The sequence below is a fragment of the Xyrauchen texanus genome, chromosome 37 (assembly GCF_025860055.1).
Source record: "Xyrauchen texanus isolate HMW12.3.18 chromosome 37, RBS_HiC_50CHRs, whole genome shotgun sequence".
In the NCBI taxonomy this organism is placed as follows: domain Eukaryota; kingdom Metazoa; phylum Chordata; class Actinopteri; order Cypriniformes; family Catostomidae; genus Xyrauchen; species Xyrauchen texanus.
The window spans coordinates 18,005,248-18,021,072 of record NC_068312.1 but is presented as its reverse complement, the minus strand read 5'-3'; the positions used below and the strand labels follow the sequence as shown (position 1 = coordinate 18,021,072).

General features: G+C 36.6%; 1 protein-coding gene across 1 annotated transcript in view; it reads right to left on the bottom strand.

Annotated features, from left to right (window-relative positions):
* Positions 1 to 15,616, bottom strand: part of LOC127631170 (LIM/homeobox protein LMX-1.2-like) — a 75,209-nt gene extending 59,593 nt beyond the window's left edge. Inside the window, 3 exon segments of the mRNA XM_052109193.1 lie at positions 14,459 to 14,645; positions 15,477 to 15,550; positions 15,552 to 15,616. Coding sequence (XP_051965153.1) covers positions 14,459 to 14,645; positions 15,477 to 15,550; positions 15,552 to 15,616 — 326 coding nt within the window.
* Between the last annotated feature and the right edge of the window lie 209 nt (positions 15,617 to 15,825).

The window sequence follows — 15,825 nt, the reverse complement described above, 5'->3', positions numbered from 1 at the left end:
AGTGTGTATGAGTGTGCCAGCGAGTGTGTATACTGTGGACTTGTTAAGAGGATACAGCAACTGCCCTTCCATTGTAGGCTCACTGAACATTAGTGCTTCAAAAAACTGCTGCCCACAAGTTCTGCAGCCTGTCAAATACAGACACATTGACAAAAAAAAACATGAAACACACATGCATAGACAATTTGTTAAACATTGACATTAAACACAAATACCCAAAAAGCCATAAATGTTTGTTTGTTTGTTTGTTTTTTACCATGCCTTAGTCTGTGTGGGAACATCACATTGTTTTAACATGGGTCTTGTTACTTTTTCAGGCCACTGACCCCTTGATGGACAGACCCTGCCACTGCTACTTACAGTGTTGATAAATTCATTGTTTAATTTTAAGCCTGAACTATATTAATAGTGTATAGTGCAAGTAGAGTAAACTATAGTTGAATAATAATACAATACACTGTATACATACATGCAGTTGAAGTTAGAAGTTTAAACACCTTAGCCAAATACATTTAAACTCAGTTTTTCACCATTCCTGACATTTAATCATAGAAAACATTCCCTGCCTTAGGTCAGTTAGGATCACTAGTTTATTTGAAGAATGTGAAATGTCAGAATAATTGTAGAGAGAATGATTTATTTCAGCTTTTATTTCTTTCATCACATTCCCAGTGGGTCAGAAGTTTACATACAATTTGTTAGTATTTGTTAGCATTTCCTTTCAATTGTTTAACTTGGGTCACACGTTCTGGGTAGCCTTCCTCAACTTCTCACAATTTGTTGCTTGAATTTTGGCCCATTGCTCTAGACTGAACTGGTGAAACTAAGTCAGGTTTGTAGGCCTACTCGCTCGCACACCCCTTTTAAGTTCTGCCCACACATTTTCTATCGAACTGAGGTCAGGGCTTTGTGATGGCCACTCCAATACCTTGACTTTGTTGTACTTAAGCCATTTTGCCACAAATTTGGAGGTATGCTTGGTGTCATTGTCCATTTGGAAAACCCATTTGCGGCCAAGCTTTAACTTCCAGGCTGATTTCTTGAGATGTTGCTTCAATGTTTCAACATAATTGTCCTTCCTCATGGTGCCAACAATTTTGTTAAGTGCACCAGTAACTCCTGCAGCAAAGCACCCCACAATATAATGCTGCCACTGCCATGCCACATGGTTGGGATGGTGTTCTTCGGCTTGCAAGTCTCACCCTTTTTCCTCTAAACATAACTATGGTATTATGGCCAAACAGTTAAATATTTGTTTCATCAGACCAGGGGACATTTCTCCACAAAATAAGATCTTTGTCCCCATGTGCACTTGCAAACTGTAGTCTGGCCTTTTTATGGCTGTTTTGGAGCAGTGTCTTCTTCCTTGCTCAGCAGCCTTTCAGTCAATATAGGACTCGTTTTACTCTGGATATAGACACTTGTCTACCTTGTTTCCTCCAGAAATGCATCTCTTTCCTGAGCGGTATGATGGCTGCGTGGTCCCATGTTGTTTATACTTGCGTGCTATTGTTTGTACAGATGAGCATGGTACCTTCAGTCATTTGCAAATTGTTCTCCAATTCAGTACAGAAGCTAATTGGCTAATTGTCTTAAGGCTTGACCATATTTTCTGGAATTTTCCAAGCTGCTTAAAGGCACAGTTAACTTAGTGTATATAAACTTGTAACCCACTGGAATTATGATTTAGTCAATTAAAAGTGAAACAATCTGTCTGTAAATAATTGTTGGAACAATTACTCACGTCATGCACAAAAAATAGTTTGCTAATACAAAATCAAAGGAGTGGTTAAAAATTTAGTTTGAATGATTAAACTTCTGACTTCAACTGTAAATATATATATATATATATATATATATATATATATATATATATATATATATATATATATATACCTGTATTTGGCCATTTTTACACTTCAGATCCTCTCAAGCAGGTTTGATGGGGACAGCCATTTGCAGGTCTCACCAGAGATGTTCAATTGGGTTCAAGTCTGGGATCTGGCTGGGCCACTCAAGGACATTCACAGAGTTGTCCCTAAGCCAATCTTACATTGTCTTGACTGTGTACTTAGGGTCATTGTCCTTTTGGAATGTGAACCTTTGGCCCAGTCTGAGGTCCTGAGCACTCTGGACCAAGTTTTCATTAAGGATATCGCTGTATTTTGCTATGTTCAGCTTTCCTTCGACCCTGAGCAGTCCCCCAGTCCCTGCCACTGAAAAACACCTCCACAGTATGATGCTACCACAACCATACTTTCCTGTTGGGATGTTATTGTGCAGGTGATGAGCGGTGCCTGGTTTCCTCCAGATGCTTGGAATTGAGGGCAAACAGTTCCATCTTCCATCTGGTTTTTCACAGTCTGAAAGTCCTTTGTGTTTTTTTTGCAAATTCCAAGTGGGCTTTCAAGTGTCTTGCACTGAGGAAAGGCTTCCGTCTGGCCACTCTGCCACAATGCCCAGATCAGTGGAGTGTTGCAGTGATGGTTGTCCTTCTGAAAGTTTCTCCCATCTCCACACATGATCCATCAGGTTCTTGGTCACCTCTCTTACCAAGGCCCTTCTCCCACGATTGTTTGGTTTGGGCAGGTGGCCAGCTCTAGGATGAGTCCTGGTTGTTCCAAACTTCTTCCATTTAGGAAATATAGAGGCCTCTGTGCTCTTGGTAACCTTCAATGCAATCTAAATGTTTTTGTAGCCTTCCCCAGATATGTCCTGTCTCTGACCTCAAGCAGTTCCTTTGACCTCATGGCTTGTTTTTTGCTCTGATATGCATTTTCAGCTGTAAGACCGTATATAGACAGGTGTGTGCCTTTCCAAATCATGTCAAAACAATTGAATTTGCCACAGGTGGACTCCAATCAAAGTGTAGAAACATCTCAAAGATGATCCAGCTAAATTTAAAGTGTCATAGCAAAGGGTCTGAATACTTATGTCAATGTGCTATCTTAGTTTTTCTTTTCAATATATTTACAAAGTTATAAAATATCAGTTTTTTGCATTGTCATTATGGGGTATGGATTGCAGATTGATGTGAATTTTTTATTTTTTTACATTTTATCATAAAACTGCAGCATAACTAAAATGTGAAAAAATGAGTCTGAATACTTTTTGAACGTACTGTGTGTATAATATATATATATATATATATATATATATATATATATATATATATATATATATATATATTTTTTTTTTTTTTTTTTTTTTTTTGTTGTTTTTGTTTTTTGGGATGGATAATGAAACAATAAGGGGATAGTAATTAAAATTCTGTCATTTCTTTCTTAGCATCATGTTGTTCCAAACCCACATGACTTTATTTCGTTGAACAGAAAAGCAGATGTCATGTAAAATATTAGGAATTGACAGCCTTAGTCACCTTTCACTTTCACTGTTTGGAAAACCATGTAATAAATGTGAATAGTGACTGAGGCATTCTGCCTAACATCTCATACAGGTCTGGTATAACATGAATGTGAGTAAATGATAACAGAATTTGCATTTTTGTTTGAACTATCCCTTTTATTAAACATTAGCTTTGGCAAAAGTTAACTTAGTACTGTATATTTGTTTAATGCCTATTTAATTTTTTTGCTAATATTTTGAGATTAAATCAGTGATGGAATACCACTGGTATATACTAAGTGTCCACTCCTGGTTTACACGTTACAGTGATGAGCGTCTGCAGATGCATTCATAGAGGGGTCAGTCCTGAGTCACAACTGTATGCAAATACAGCCCACGTGTGGGTGACAGACAGCTGCTCTGAGACTGGGCAATAACGACAGGAAAAAGGATACAGTATTGAAATCATAAACCTCTGTCTAAGCCGTCATGCTCCATTTCAAAACATAACACTAAAGCACTTAACACTTCAGAGGAGATCATTTTTTATTCTCCTTTTACATAACTGAGTCTGACATTATGGCAGATGCGTTTTCAGGGCTTTTTGACACATTATTGTTGATGGTTTGGTTTTGCTGTGGTAAATGAAGGTAAGGCGGTTCCTGACATTGGCACACTATCTACTTGTCAACTGAGAACCTTGAAACGGTCTGCCTGCCAACATGTCCGAAGTCTGGAAGCCTGACAGAGCTGACAAACTTCAGAGCTGAAAACACACAATAACACTCCCGCCATGTGGTCAAGTATGGTGCTATATTTCTCTGTGTCTGAAAATCTTTCTGTTCTGAGATGTGTATCAAAAAGACACGAAATATGTCAAGAAATGCTAAATACATAAAGAAGCATTGATAAAGCATACCCTTTCTTCAATTACTAGAATGAAAGTACCTAGAGAAGCCTTGTAGATTTGTTCACACAAAGGATCAAATAAATGCTCTTTAAAATGACACTTGGTCAAAAAAGTGTCTTATACAGTATCTGTGTTTGGACATTACTATTTTTTGCAATTACTTTTAATGAAATGATCCTAAAGTTTTAGTGTAAGTATGAAGTTCCCATCATGTTCAAGCAAGTGTCTTAACAGAATATCCATACAAGTAGTTCATCTCATTAGCTAAAATCATGTTCCACTTATGTTTGACACCAAGAAAGTCTCCAATAATGTTTTGTCTTAATTCCAAAAGGTATATCTATTATTTAATCATTTAAAACATATTTGAAATGTATGCAATATTTCTTTCAAATAAATATCACTTGATTTGATATAATTTTTTATGACTGAATGACTTCCATTTGTCTGTTTTGGTGCAGCTACAAAATCAGTCATCAGAAGGCTACAGAGGACAGTTCGGACTGCTGAGAGGATTATTGGTTGCCCCCCTGCAAGAACTATACACTTCCAGAGTGAGGAAAAAGACTTAAAAACACTCTGGATCCAACTCACCCAGCGCACAACAATTTTTAACTGTTGCCTTCTGGCCGACGCTTCAGAGCTCTGAGCACCAGAACCATCAGGAACAGTTTTTTCCCTCAGGCTATCCATCTCATGAACAATTAACGTGCCCCATTGAGCAATAATTATGTGCAATACACAGTTAAGTCTATTTATATTATCCAACATATCCACTTTTGCCATTACATACATTGCACTGTACATAATATACTGTATTTTTGTTCTTTATATAACGGATTTGTAATAGATTTGCACTACGTGTGTATGTGGGTATGTATGAAGGTGAGTGTATGTACGTATATGTATAATTATTTATTTTTATTATTCTTTTTTTGGGGGGGTTTTGTTTTTAATTATCTATGTCTTGCTGCTGTTTTTTGTATTGTTGTACACTGGAAGCTCCTGTTACCAAGACAAATTCCTTGTATGTGTAAACATTCTGATTCTGATTCATACAAGCAAGTGTGTCTAATTCATCCAGCCACTGTACAGTATAATGCCCCCCTTTACACTCAAATTAAATAAATAAATAACAATTCTATCAACTCTTTTAAATTGTACATATAGAAAGGACAATGAATTTGACTGCAAATAGTTTGGATTGTCAGCAGACTGCTTAACTCACACATGGAGATGTTTTTTTGGGGAACGTGGGGTGTTCAGTCTTTGCCTTAGGTGGTTTGGCACCATGTCCCACCACTACGGAGATGAAGTAGAAGGACAGAGTGGAGTCTGGCACACGGTGTGATCTGGAGCTTGGGTCAGGGCACTGTCGCCTTTCCAGCTGAGCTTCAAGCACCACACACCGGCTCTGGTTTCATGTTCTGAGCTGGGGGTCAGGATCGCTTTTCCCCCACTAACTGCAGGGGCAGGGGCCACTCCTCACGCCTGACAACAGACAGACGCCCACCTCAGGAGGGGGGAATGCACTTACTCGCTCCCAAGAAAAAACAACAGAAGCAGGGAAGCCAGGAGAAGAGATGGATTGGTCTGAGTTGCAGAACCTGTTTGAGGCCATAACAGAAATCTTTGACACCAAATTTTATGGCACTTTGGCAGGTTTAAGAGACCAGAAAAATGCAAAAGCAAGATTTTTCTATTTTGCCATATGTGAGTCTGAACTTTTCAAGTGAGTTTAGGTATGTTTCTCATCCCGTCCTCGCTGCTGAATAAGCAGTGCTTGGGTTTGCCGTGTTTTCTTCAAAACAACTCAGTATTGTGTCTGAACAGCATGTTTGTGTTTGTGGTGTCAGAAGAGCTGATGAGAGTGTCCTATCGAATCAAAAGCATTTAAGAGGTAAACCAGAACAAAGAAGATTCAGAGTTTGATAATAAAAAAAAATAACGTGTAAATATTTCCATATAAATCTATTTTTTATTTTTATTTATTTTTTTACATTATTTAAAAAAAAACACAAATCTTCATTTAAATGGCACTATGGAGTAAATCCATCCATCCATCTTCTATTGTCACTTGTCCTATGTAGGGTCGCAGGTAGTGCTGGAGTCTAACCCAGTTGTCTCGGGACGAAAGCAGCAAAATATCCTGAACAGGTGGCCAGTCCATCACATTATGGAGTATATCATTTTCCTTTATTCGATTTTGAAAATGATCAATATTTCCTTCCCTTATCCACAATTTTCTTAGTCAAGCTGATCATTTTACTGCACTTGCGAGCTCTAGAATTTCCCAGGCAGATTGTGGCTCTTTTCAGAGAAATATTAGCATCCATCCAGGACAGACAGAGTTTAGGGGAGTATTGGAGAGGTGGAGAGAGAGGAGAAAAGAAAGGCATAGACAATCAGTATCATACATTCAGGATTTTGTCCCCCTTTGCTAACGAAGGTGGCATCTCTGAATAAAACAACAAGACAGAACTCGACCTGATGATGACATCACATACACCTCAGTCTAAACCCTCTGTGAAAACAAAAAACAACAACCGATAACTGAGAAACAACTTTACATACCCTATTCAAATATCTGTTGTATTTTCATTCATGTATATTGTTATGAAATTAAAAGCAATTATATGGCTGTGGTTGTGTGTTAAATTGCTTAGAAGCTTTTTTTACAAATCCAACATATTTACAGACTTGGGTTAGGACTTTTCCAAAATCATCAAACCTAGACCAAAATAATGCATTGTAAATCCTCCTAGAGCCTTCAAAATACAGTACGTCCACCAAACTTGGCACAGACCATCAGACTATTCTGACATGACAAACTGATCAGACTTAAGGATTTTAGGAATATTCCCACAGACCTTGTTCACACTAGTGCCATCTTTGATTTTTAAAGTGAATGACAACGAGGCTGTGAAGGATAGACTTACAGTCTCTTCCATGGGATGGACAGTATAAAGCTGTATAAAGCTCCTTGATCAAATCTGATTTTCCACAACTCGTGTTGTCTGGAATTCTTTGCATACTGAACGTTCTTGGACAGATATTTTATCAATGTTTTGTCCTTGGAAATATCCAAAAACACTTTAAACAGCAGTACAGCCCATTGAAGAGACTGTAAGCCTATCCCTCACACCCTCATTGTCATTCTCATTAAAAAATAGTGCCAAAGATGGCCCTAGTGTGAATAAGGTGATATGTTAAAGCAAGCCAATGCAATGTTCAATTCAAACGCCAACTGTCAAAACATTTAAATTCAAATCTGCTTCAAGCTTTCAAAAATATTTTTTAAACTATCTTTCAGATAAGGATTTGTCAAGCCAACATCAAAGATTGTCTTGACAAAATGTACAAGTTAAAATATGCAATCCAGTTAGGGCTTATGAAATTCAGCTCTTTTCCCCCTCATCTTTCATTTTATTCTCCATCACATTACCTCCCATTGACTCATCTTAACATCCAAATCTACCAACTTTTTCCACTCTCCACTTTTTGAAGCTGCCGTGGGTCTTCTGACCTCCAGCACAAATCATTTTAGCCGCATACGGGGGGCTCGCAGTCCCATGGAGGTATGGAAACTCGATCCCTACCATTTCTCGCTCACGTTTGTTTTCATTGGTTCAGTCAGCGACGTGGCGATCAGCAGTGATCCCCAAAGCAATGAAGGTCAGAACCATGGGTGGGGAAACAGGAAGGTTCTTGCTGGTCAAAACGCTTTTTTTTTTTTTCAGTTTACTTAAACCTGCCTCCCACTTCAGCTTCCCCCAACCCTTGAGGGGGATGAGGAATATTTAGTCGGCTACATCAGGGATTTAGGTTTTGCCCCGGATACATACAGACTGCGCAAAGACGTTCCAGCTTTGATGGGCAACGTTTATCCTACTCTCATGCAAAGCTTAAAAATTAGAACAACTATTTTAGACATTATCTACATTTTTTTTCTTTGGATGAAATTTATGTCACTCAAAGACTAGTGAGCTCATTAGTGGAGCTAAAATATCTGAGCATGAGAGAGCATCATACATTTTATGTTATGAATTCAAACATTGCTTGGCCCAAGCTAAAATGTTACATATGATAGGTTAGCTAGCTGTATAACACATTTTCACATAGGAAAGTAAAGCAATTCTGGTATAAAGTAAATATTGCCATTTTAATTTAGCAGAATTTCAAATGAAAAATACACATACACCAAACACTGAAAATAAAATTATTAAAGGTATCCACAATTTCATAATTTGGCTATTAGAAATCAGCATCAGATTGCATTGTCTTGAGCAGAAGCTAAAACAGGAATGTCAGATTCAGAAAATGAACTTTTAAATGCTTGACCTATTTAACTATGCAACACTATCCAAACTACCAAAATACAATCTTTTCATGTTCACTGCAGACCTCTATGAGGATGTGCTAAACTGAAAGAACTAAATATAGTGCCAGCTGCTTTAAAATGTCCATCAAAGTACCGCTTCACAAAACGAAAGAGACAACGCTCCTGGAAAGATCATTCTGAATGCTACTTCTCTGTTTCCTTTTGTAATGAAAATGATGGAATTTCACAATCTGGTATGCTATGTGAAGCTTTAGAACTGTGCTAGCGAATATAAAGGTAATTGGCTGGCTGAGGTAATCAGATTGGTTTCAGAGCATCTGATCTGCAGTCTAACAGACTTCCAACTAGTTGAATGAGTAAATACAGAACTGTGGGAGCTCTATCTAAAGACAGATTACCTCTAGCACCAGGAGGGTACAACCCGGAGAAAGCTTATTCCACATGAAGGAAAACTGAGTGGGCACAAAAGAGCACAGAGCATCCAACCAGAACCAGCAGAAGTCATTTATTCAATCGACCCTTATACAGAACCCATACATGCTGAGTGTTTCTACATTTAACAGTGCATAAGTAATTGCAAAATTTCTAAATGTAAACTTCAATTTAAGCAGAAAAAGATTTTTTACCCAATACATTTTTGCCACTTAACCATTTAAGTTGTTCCAGCTATGAAAATGCATTCAGAAATGGAACAAGGGTTAAATGGAGGGAGCAAACTGGTTTACGTATGTGTGACTGTGCCTGTCGGTGAGCTTCAGCTCGTAAGATCTCTCTCATGCTCAGTTGGCTGTGAGAGAGGGCTCAGAGGGAGGAAGTGGTGCCATTCCAAAGCACTGTCCCAGTCCGCCTCATTTCTCTTCTCTTTTCTCCCTCTGACACAAATAAGAGGATTAGGGCACACAGCTTCCGTCAGTCCCTCCATTCAAGACAAAGCAGCGAAGAGCTTAGTAAGATAGCCTTGGATAGTAGAGCAGACCTGTCATTCAAATGGGCTAGTACTATGACTGTTGGGAGACTAATCTCATTAGGATATAAAAAAAGAAAGAGGGAGAGAGAGGAACTCTGAAAAGTCCAAGATGAGATTTGATTATTATCCTCATAACTTGCATCTAAGACATGTGCCAGGCACATTTCACAGCTTAAATCTTCTTGTCTATGACAAGACTGTTGAAACACTCTCATAAGACAGCTTAATAGTCAAGGGTAATTTTTTTGAATTTGTAGATTTAGAAAAAGACAAACAATAGTTGTAATTGTATTATGTTGCTTGTTTGTTTTTTAATAAAAAATGTATTTTATTTTTTGCTGTTTAAATTAGCTTATTACTACAAAAGCAATATGTCTGCTTTGAGACAAACAAACTTGCACACTGTCTTCATGTGTATACAGAATGTGTTAGGTGTGTTTGGTAGTGTGCTGTGGGAAAGCTGCACGCACCCATGTCAACACTTGCCACCCCAGTACCAGTGTTCTCTAGTGTACCTGTGAAAAGCCTGTGTAGGTAACTATATTTTTTATTTGCATAGTGAAATATTTACAATAATATCTAATGAAATAACCAATGCCTAATAATATAGATCAGTCATGTTTTAAAATGTTATTGTTTTAGTTTTAGATGATTTATAGGGTATCCTTGTTAAAATGCAACTGTAACATCCATAATGACAGAATTTTTCGATTATTGTTAGCAATTAATATTTATATAGCAAATTAAGCTAAAGTGCAAATAATAGTAAATTTGATATAAAAATATATAATGATAAAACATGCAAAAAATGAATTAATTCAGATTATGCCATTTTACGAGGTCAGTTCAAATAAGAGAAAACTTGTTAAGATGTTGTCATGGCAAAATGTATTAGCTTCGGCAAGTGCTGTATTTATGACAGTAAACCGAACATCCTTTAACACTAGCTCCTGTTGGCACATTCAAAATATAGACATGGCCTACATAGCTCTGTCTAAATAACATAAAAAAAGAAAACTGTGGATTTCCATGTCAAGGATGTATTCTAACAGCAGCCAAACACTTCTAATAGAGAAGAGGTCTTTAGAGAAATCCAAATAATCTATTCCACAACATAGGTGAATTTAAAAGCAAAAGCCTGCCATCTAACACTCCCCTCAATGCCAGAATAACATCCTGTTAGGTCACAGCGTTATATGCGTTGGTTGATGGGGGGCAATAGTCATGAGATGACAGATGATTGTATCATTTTAATATTGCTAGGATGCTGAGCTAATGTTGACATGAAACGTATATTTCCTTGCAAAGGAACAGGCTGTGCTGTGTCAGCCATAGTCTCTTTGAGGGTCTTCAGCATAGAAGATATCCTGAAAGGTGCACAATAATTTCCCTTCTCACATATCTTAATGTAATAGAGTACTACCGCCAGGGTTTTCACCGCCAACATTTTATTTTTTAAATTATACATTAAGAATTTAAACATTACAGACTGCTTACATTCTTATATAAATGTTATTTATTTGAAACTAGGACAGTGCAGTAAAGGCATTCTGGGTAAAACACACTTTAAAACATACTGGGAGTGGTGGGTGTACAGCTTCAGTCATGTAGTAAACACACTGCCAGGACCAAAATCCACTCATGTCAGCGGGAATGCACCATTCCGCTCACAAAGCAGAGCTAATTAAAAAACAACACATCGCAGGAGGACGCCCCCACAGTGTTAAAATAGAACTATCAGCACACCAGGGGATTCTACTTCAAGCAAATTATCCATGGGCCAAGACTAACAACAGGCTTGGGCCAGGTCCCATTGACATTAAGGGTCAGAGAGGAAATAAAGTTTCAGTTGTTAAGGTTGGGATATCTATAATCTATGTATGTATGTATGTATGTATGTATGTATGTATATATGTATGTGTCTGTCTGTCTGTCTGTCTATCCTACAGTGAAAGTAAACCGTGAAACCATCATTACTGCTGCCATTTTATTTTATGTAGAACAAGAATGCTATATTGCAAAAAAAAAAACATTTTTTCATTAATTATATATATATATATATATATATATATATATATATATATATATATATATATATATATATATATATAATTAATGAAAAATGTTTTTTTTTTTTTTTTGCAATATAGCATTCTTGTTCTACATAAAATAAAATGGCAGCAGTAATGATGGTTTCACGGTTTACTTTCACTGTATATATATATATATATATTCATAAAATCTTATTGATTCTAATAATTCTGAATCATTATTTAAAGATAACAATTATATTACACAAACACTAAACATTTTCAAAGCAATTTAACATCTACCTCTTCCCTGAATTTAAATATAAAAATATTACAATAAAGATAAGAGATCATTTTATATAATAATTATAATGATAACTTTTGACTTGCATCATAAAGACCAGCAAATTGTAATAAGCTATTTATGTAACAAATCGAATTGAGATTAAATACATAAAAAACCTAATTAACATCAAACTAATAAACATTAATCAAACTAATATTTTTTTTTTAAAGCAGTGCAGATTATTTCTATTTTAATTATGTTTGAATTAATGCAGATTTATTTACAATGCAGCAAAGTGAATTCCCAATAGCTTGAAAACACAAATACGTTCCATTACCTTTAATTGGCACTAAGGCAAAGGTCTGCAGAGCCTTTTAGGACATTATATGCAGATCGTAATTCCAAAGCTAATCCTCTAATAACGAAAGCCTGTTATTCAAAGTTTCTCTTGCGCTACAGCGGGGTAAAAATTCCGCGCCAAAACAAGCTATAAATTCCCGCCAGTAAATAGCTGACAGAGAGGTGTGAATATGAACGTTTGCCTAATGTCGTGATTTACGGCTCTAATGATTATAGCGCATGAATCAAATGATGCTAGGATGTCATTAGGCGGAGTTCCACCAAAAACGGCCAAAGGCTCCAACTTTGAGCCACAGGCACTTTGTGGGGTTGACAAGTACAAACTAAATGAACATCATAAAAGTAAAAAAGGTGCCAATTACATCTACTAAGTGGCCCATCATTGTGAAATAAATAAACAAATACTTCTAGTTTCATGTGAAGAACGTGTGTGTGTGTGTGTGGAGACCCCATGTCAGGCGTTTATTTGCTGAAACGAGACTCCTGGTTATTAAATATATGTTTTTTTAGTTTTTTATAATGCATGTGAACAAAAGATGCGCTGAATGCTGGATCAGACAGAAAACCTTTCTACAAGCCAAACAACAGACCTGACATATATCGAAGTGCCTGACATCCACAAGACTTCGGGTGAAAACATATCTAAATTGATCAATTGTAAGATGCAAAAAAAAGTCAAAATTGTGATTTTCCAATAGGTAGACGTAATAGTAAATTAAATGCGTAAGTCTAAATGCAATTTCATACCAAAAGAAACCGTCATACACTTGCACAATTTATTTATATTTAATCTTTGGCGTGTCTCGGCGCTAGTTTATGTCTCCAGAGTAATGGAATATAAGACCAGAGCTATGAAATTCATTTTGTTAACACTAACTTTTCAAATCGGTCAAATCGAGCAAGCTGAAAAAATTGCCGACCATATCGTCAGGCGGAAGATGTGGCCCGTTAATTGTTGCTTGGTGTCGGATTATGGACCTCCCAGTTATCATCACAAGAGAGGCAGCGATATTTCTAAACATCTGACACAAAAAGCTAGCAAAAGCAGTGACATGCATGGAGAGAAGTCATGCAACACAAGGCACCCTGCGGTCCACTCACTGCTTCAGGACATGGTGCGTATCACCACAGCACCCACTCACTGTTTTGCCTTTAAATCGGACTATCGCATAACAAAAAAATAAATAAAATAATAATAATAATATATGTTACAGGGTGTTGAAAATTATTATGCTTTTTGGATAGGCAACATGCTTTTAATGATGTAGCCCGGTTAAAGGGCTAAATAAATTCAACTTAAATTAAACTTTCTAAAATAGTTTAACAAAATGCAATACAAAATGCGATAGAAACGATTGTATGATACAATAATAATAATAATTATTATTATTATTATTATTATTTCAAATAATGATGTAGGCCTTTATTTAACCTACATGTGTAAATTGAAATATAAGTATATAGGCTAATCGTTATATATAAAAGTAAATAGAAATAATAAAAAGAAAAACCCCTTGTGTTTATGTTTTGTTTTATTATTATTATTATTATTAGGTGACATCTAAAAAAGAAAGGGGAAAATACATTTAGCAAAATCACATCTAATAACGCATGTCTCTGTAATGTATGGTTGAGCTGAAAAGAATGTATGTGTGCTGCATCAATATTCATCCCCGTTTAAGATGAAAAGACGACAGGTAATCAAATATTTAAGTCGTCCTCGACCCATCACGTTGATCGAGGAAACGACAAAATTACCCGAAATCACTGAATTTTAACTACTGTCTTGTCGCAAAATATCACAACTCCTAAAGAGTAAATAAACACGTTACCGTAATATGAAGTACAAATTCAAGACAAAGCTCGATCACAAAAGAACAGATTTGACGAGACAAGAAAAAAAACATGACATGGAAGAAAGCGCAAACTATATTCATTTTATTAGCTATAATTTGATAAATAAAATAGGCCTAATTTAAAGACATGAAAAGGATGACGATCCTTCATTACATTACCACTCTGCACTCTACTGAATGGTAAAAATAAATGTGTGTCAAAAAAAGATGTTGGTAAGTTGGAATCATACCACCACTGAATTCAGGTTAATGAAAATGATGTGATTATTTCGGCACATAGCAACATTTTGTTGCTTTTAAGTCAGCCTGAGCAATGAGCCTGTGCAATACACCAATATTATAAGAATAATCCATCCCCTTACTGTTGGTAGTCATGTTTGCAGTAAAGTTTCCTCTCCCGGAAGAAGCAGCTGGTGGTAAGCGGTTGTTTACAAACGGCACATTGCAAACATTCCTCGTGCCATGAAGACTCGTTGACGCGCATCAGAAAGCGGTCGGATATGGGCCGCTGGCACCCCTCACACACCGCCTGGTGATGGCACTCCGACCCTGAAGAGCAAATTCATAATTTTAATAACCCACTGACTTCATCTGGATTTTTTGATAACAAGGACACACAAATAGTCTATAATAAACATCAAGTGGTTATTTTATCATTTGCATAATTTTATAAAGGCTAAATAAGACACAGCCAAAAAACAAAAAACAAAAAAAAACTAAAACTATGGCGTGCATAATAATACAAAATAGTACTACTTCTACTGCTAATTATAATAATAGTTTCAGTGTTTGGCAAGTTGTAGCCTAAATATACATAAAGGTCAAAAAACGCTCAAAATAGTATACCAAATGCACACATTGTCAGCCAAAAAATAAATAAAGTCTATGTCACTGCCTTTGTGACACCTAAATAATCTCCAAAATATTTCTACATTCGGTTACAATTGTAGGGACATTTGGTATCAAAACTTCCAGCCACAAATACAAAAAAATACAGGAGCGTGAAGGGGCACGTGCAATAATATTATTAATAATAATAATAATAATAAACATTCAAAACGATTTCTGTATGTAGCAGGTGTTAAAGTACAAATGGGTACGGTTAGTAGTCTACTATTGAATTGCATCTAAATGCATTTATATATCGGTTATTTTTCTTAGAAATAATGATTAGGCTATTAGACAGATATAGATGCCCGGCCGGTTAAATGTCTGACACATGATGATGCATCAGCCGCCTGTATTGATCTTTTGCAACAGTTTCAGCACTAGTCTTCTCGTACACCAGGATAAAAACAGCATGCTGCCTATGATTCTCTGAAATGATGTTTTCTTAATTGCTCTGTATCTGTTCGCAATAGAATAATACGCAACACTCACCCAGCATAACTCCAAGTGTAGCTTGTCCCGACCGCATTGGATGGTCTTCGATTTTTATACCGTCCAACATCTTAAATATTCCCGCCGTTACCTGTAAGGAAGCGCCGTACTAATGACTCAGGACCTGTTATAATATCCATAACAATACATTGTCAGAGCTGTCCACGCTTGAAATCCCAACACAAGCACAACATAACCTGATGTCACAGAAATCTTAATCGTATTGCTCTGCAGCTAAGATGGCCAACTCGAAAAACTTTTAATTGCAACTGGCACAGTTAAAGTTAGCATTTGCCTGCCTTAGGCACAGGAGTACAACAAGACATGACTCTGTGACTTAAAAACGCAT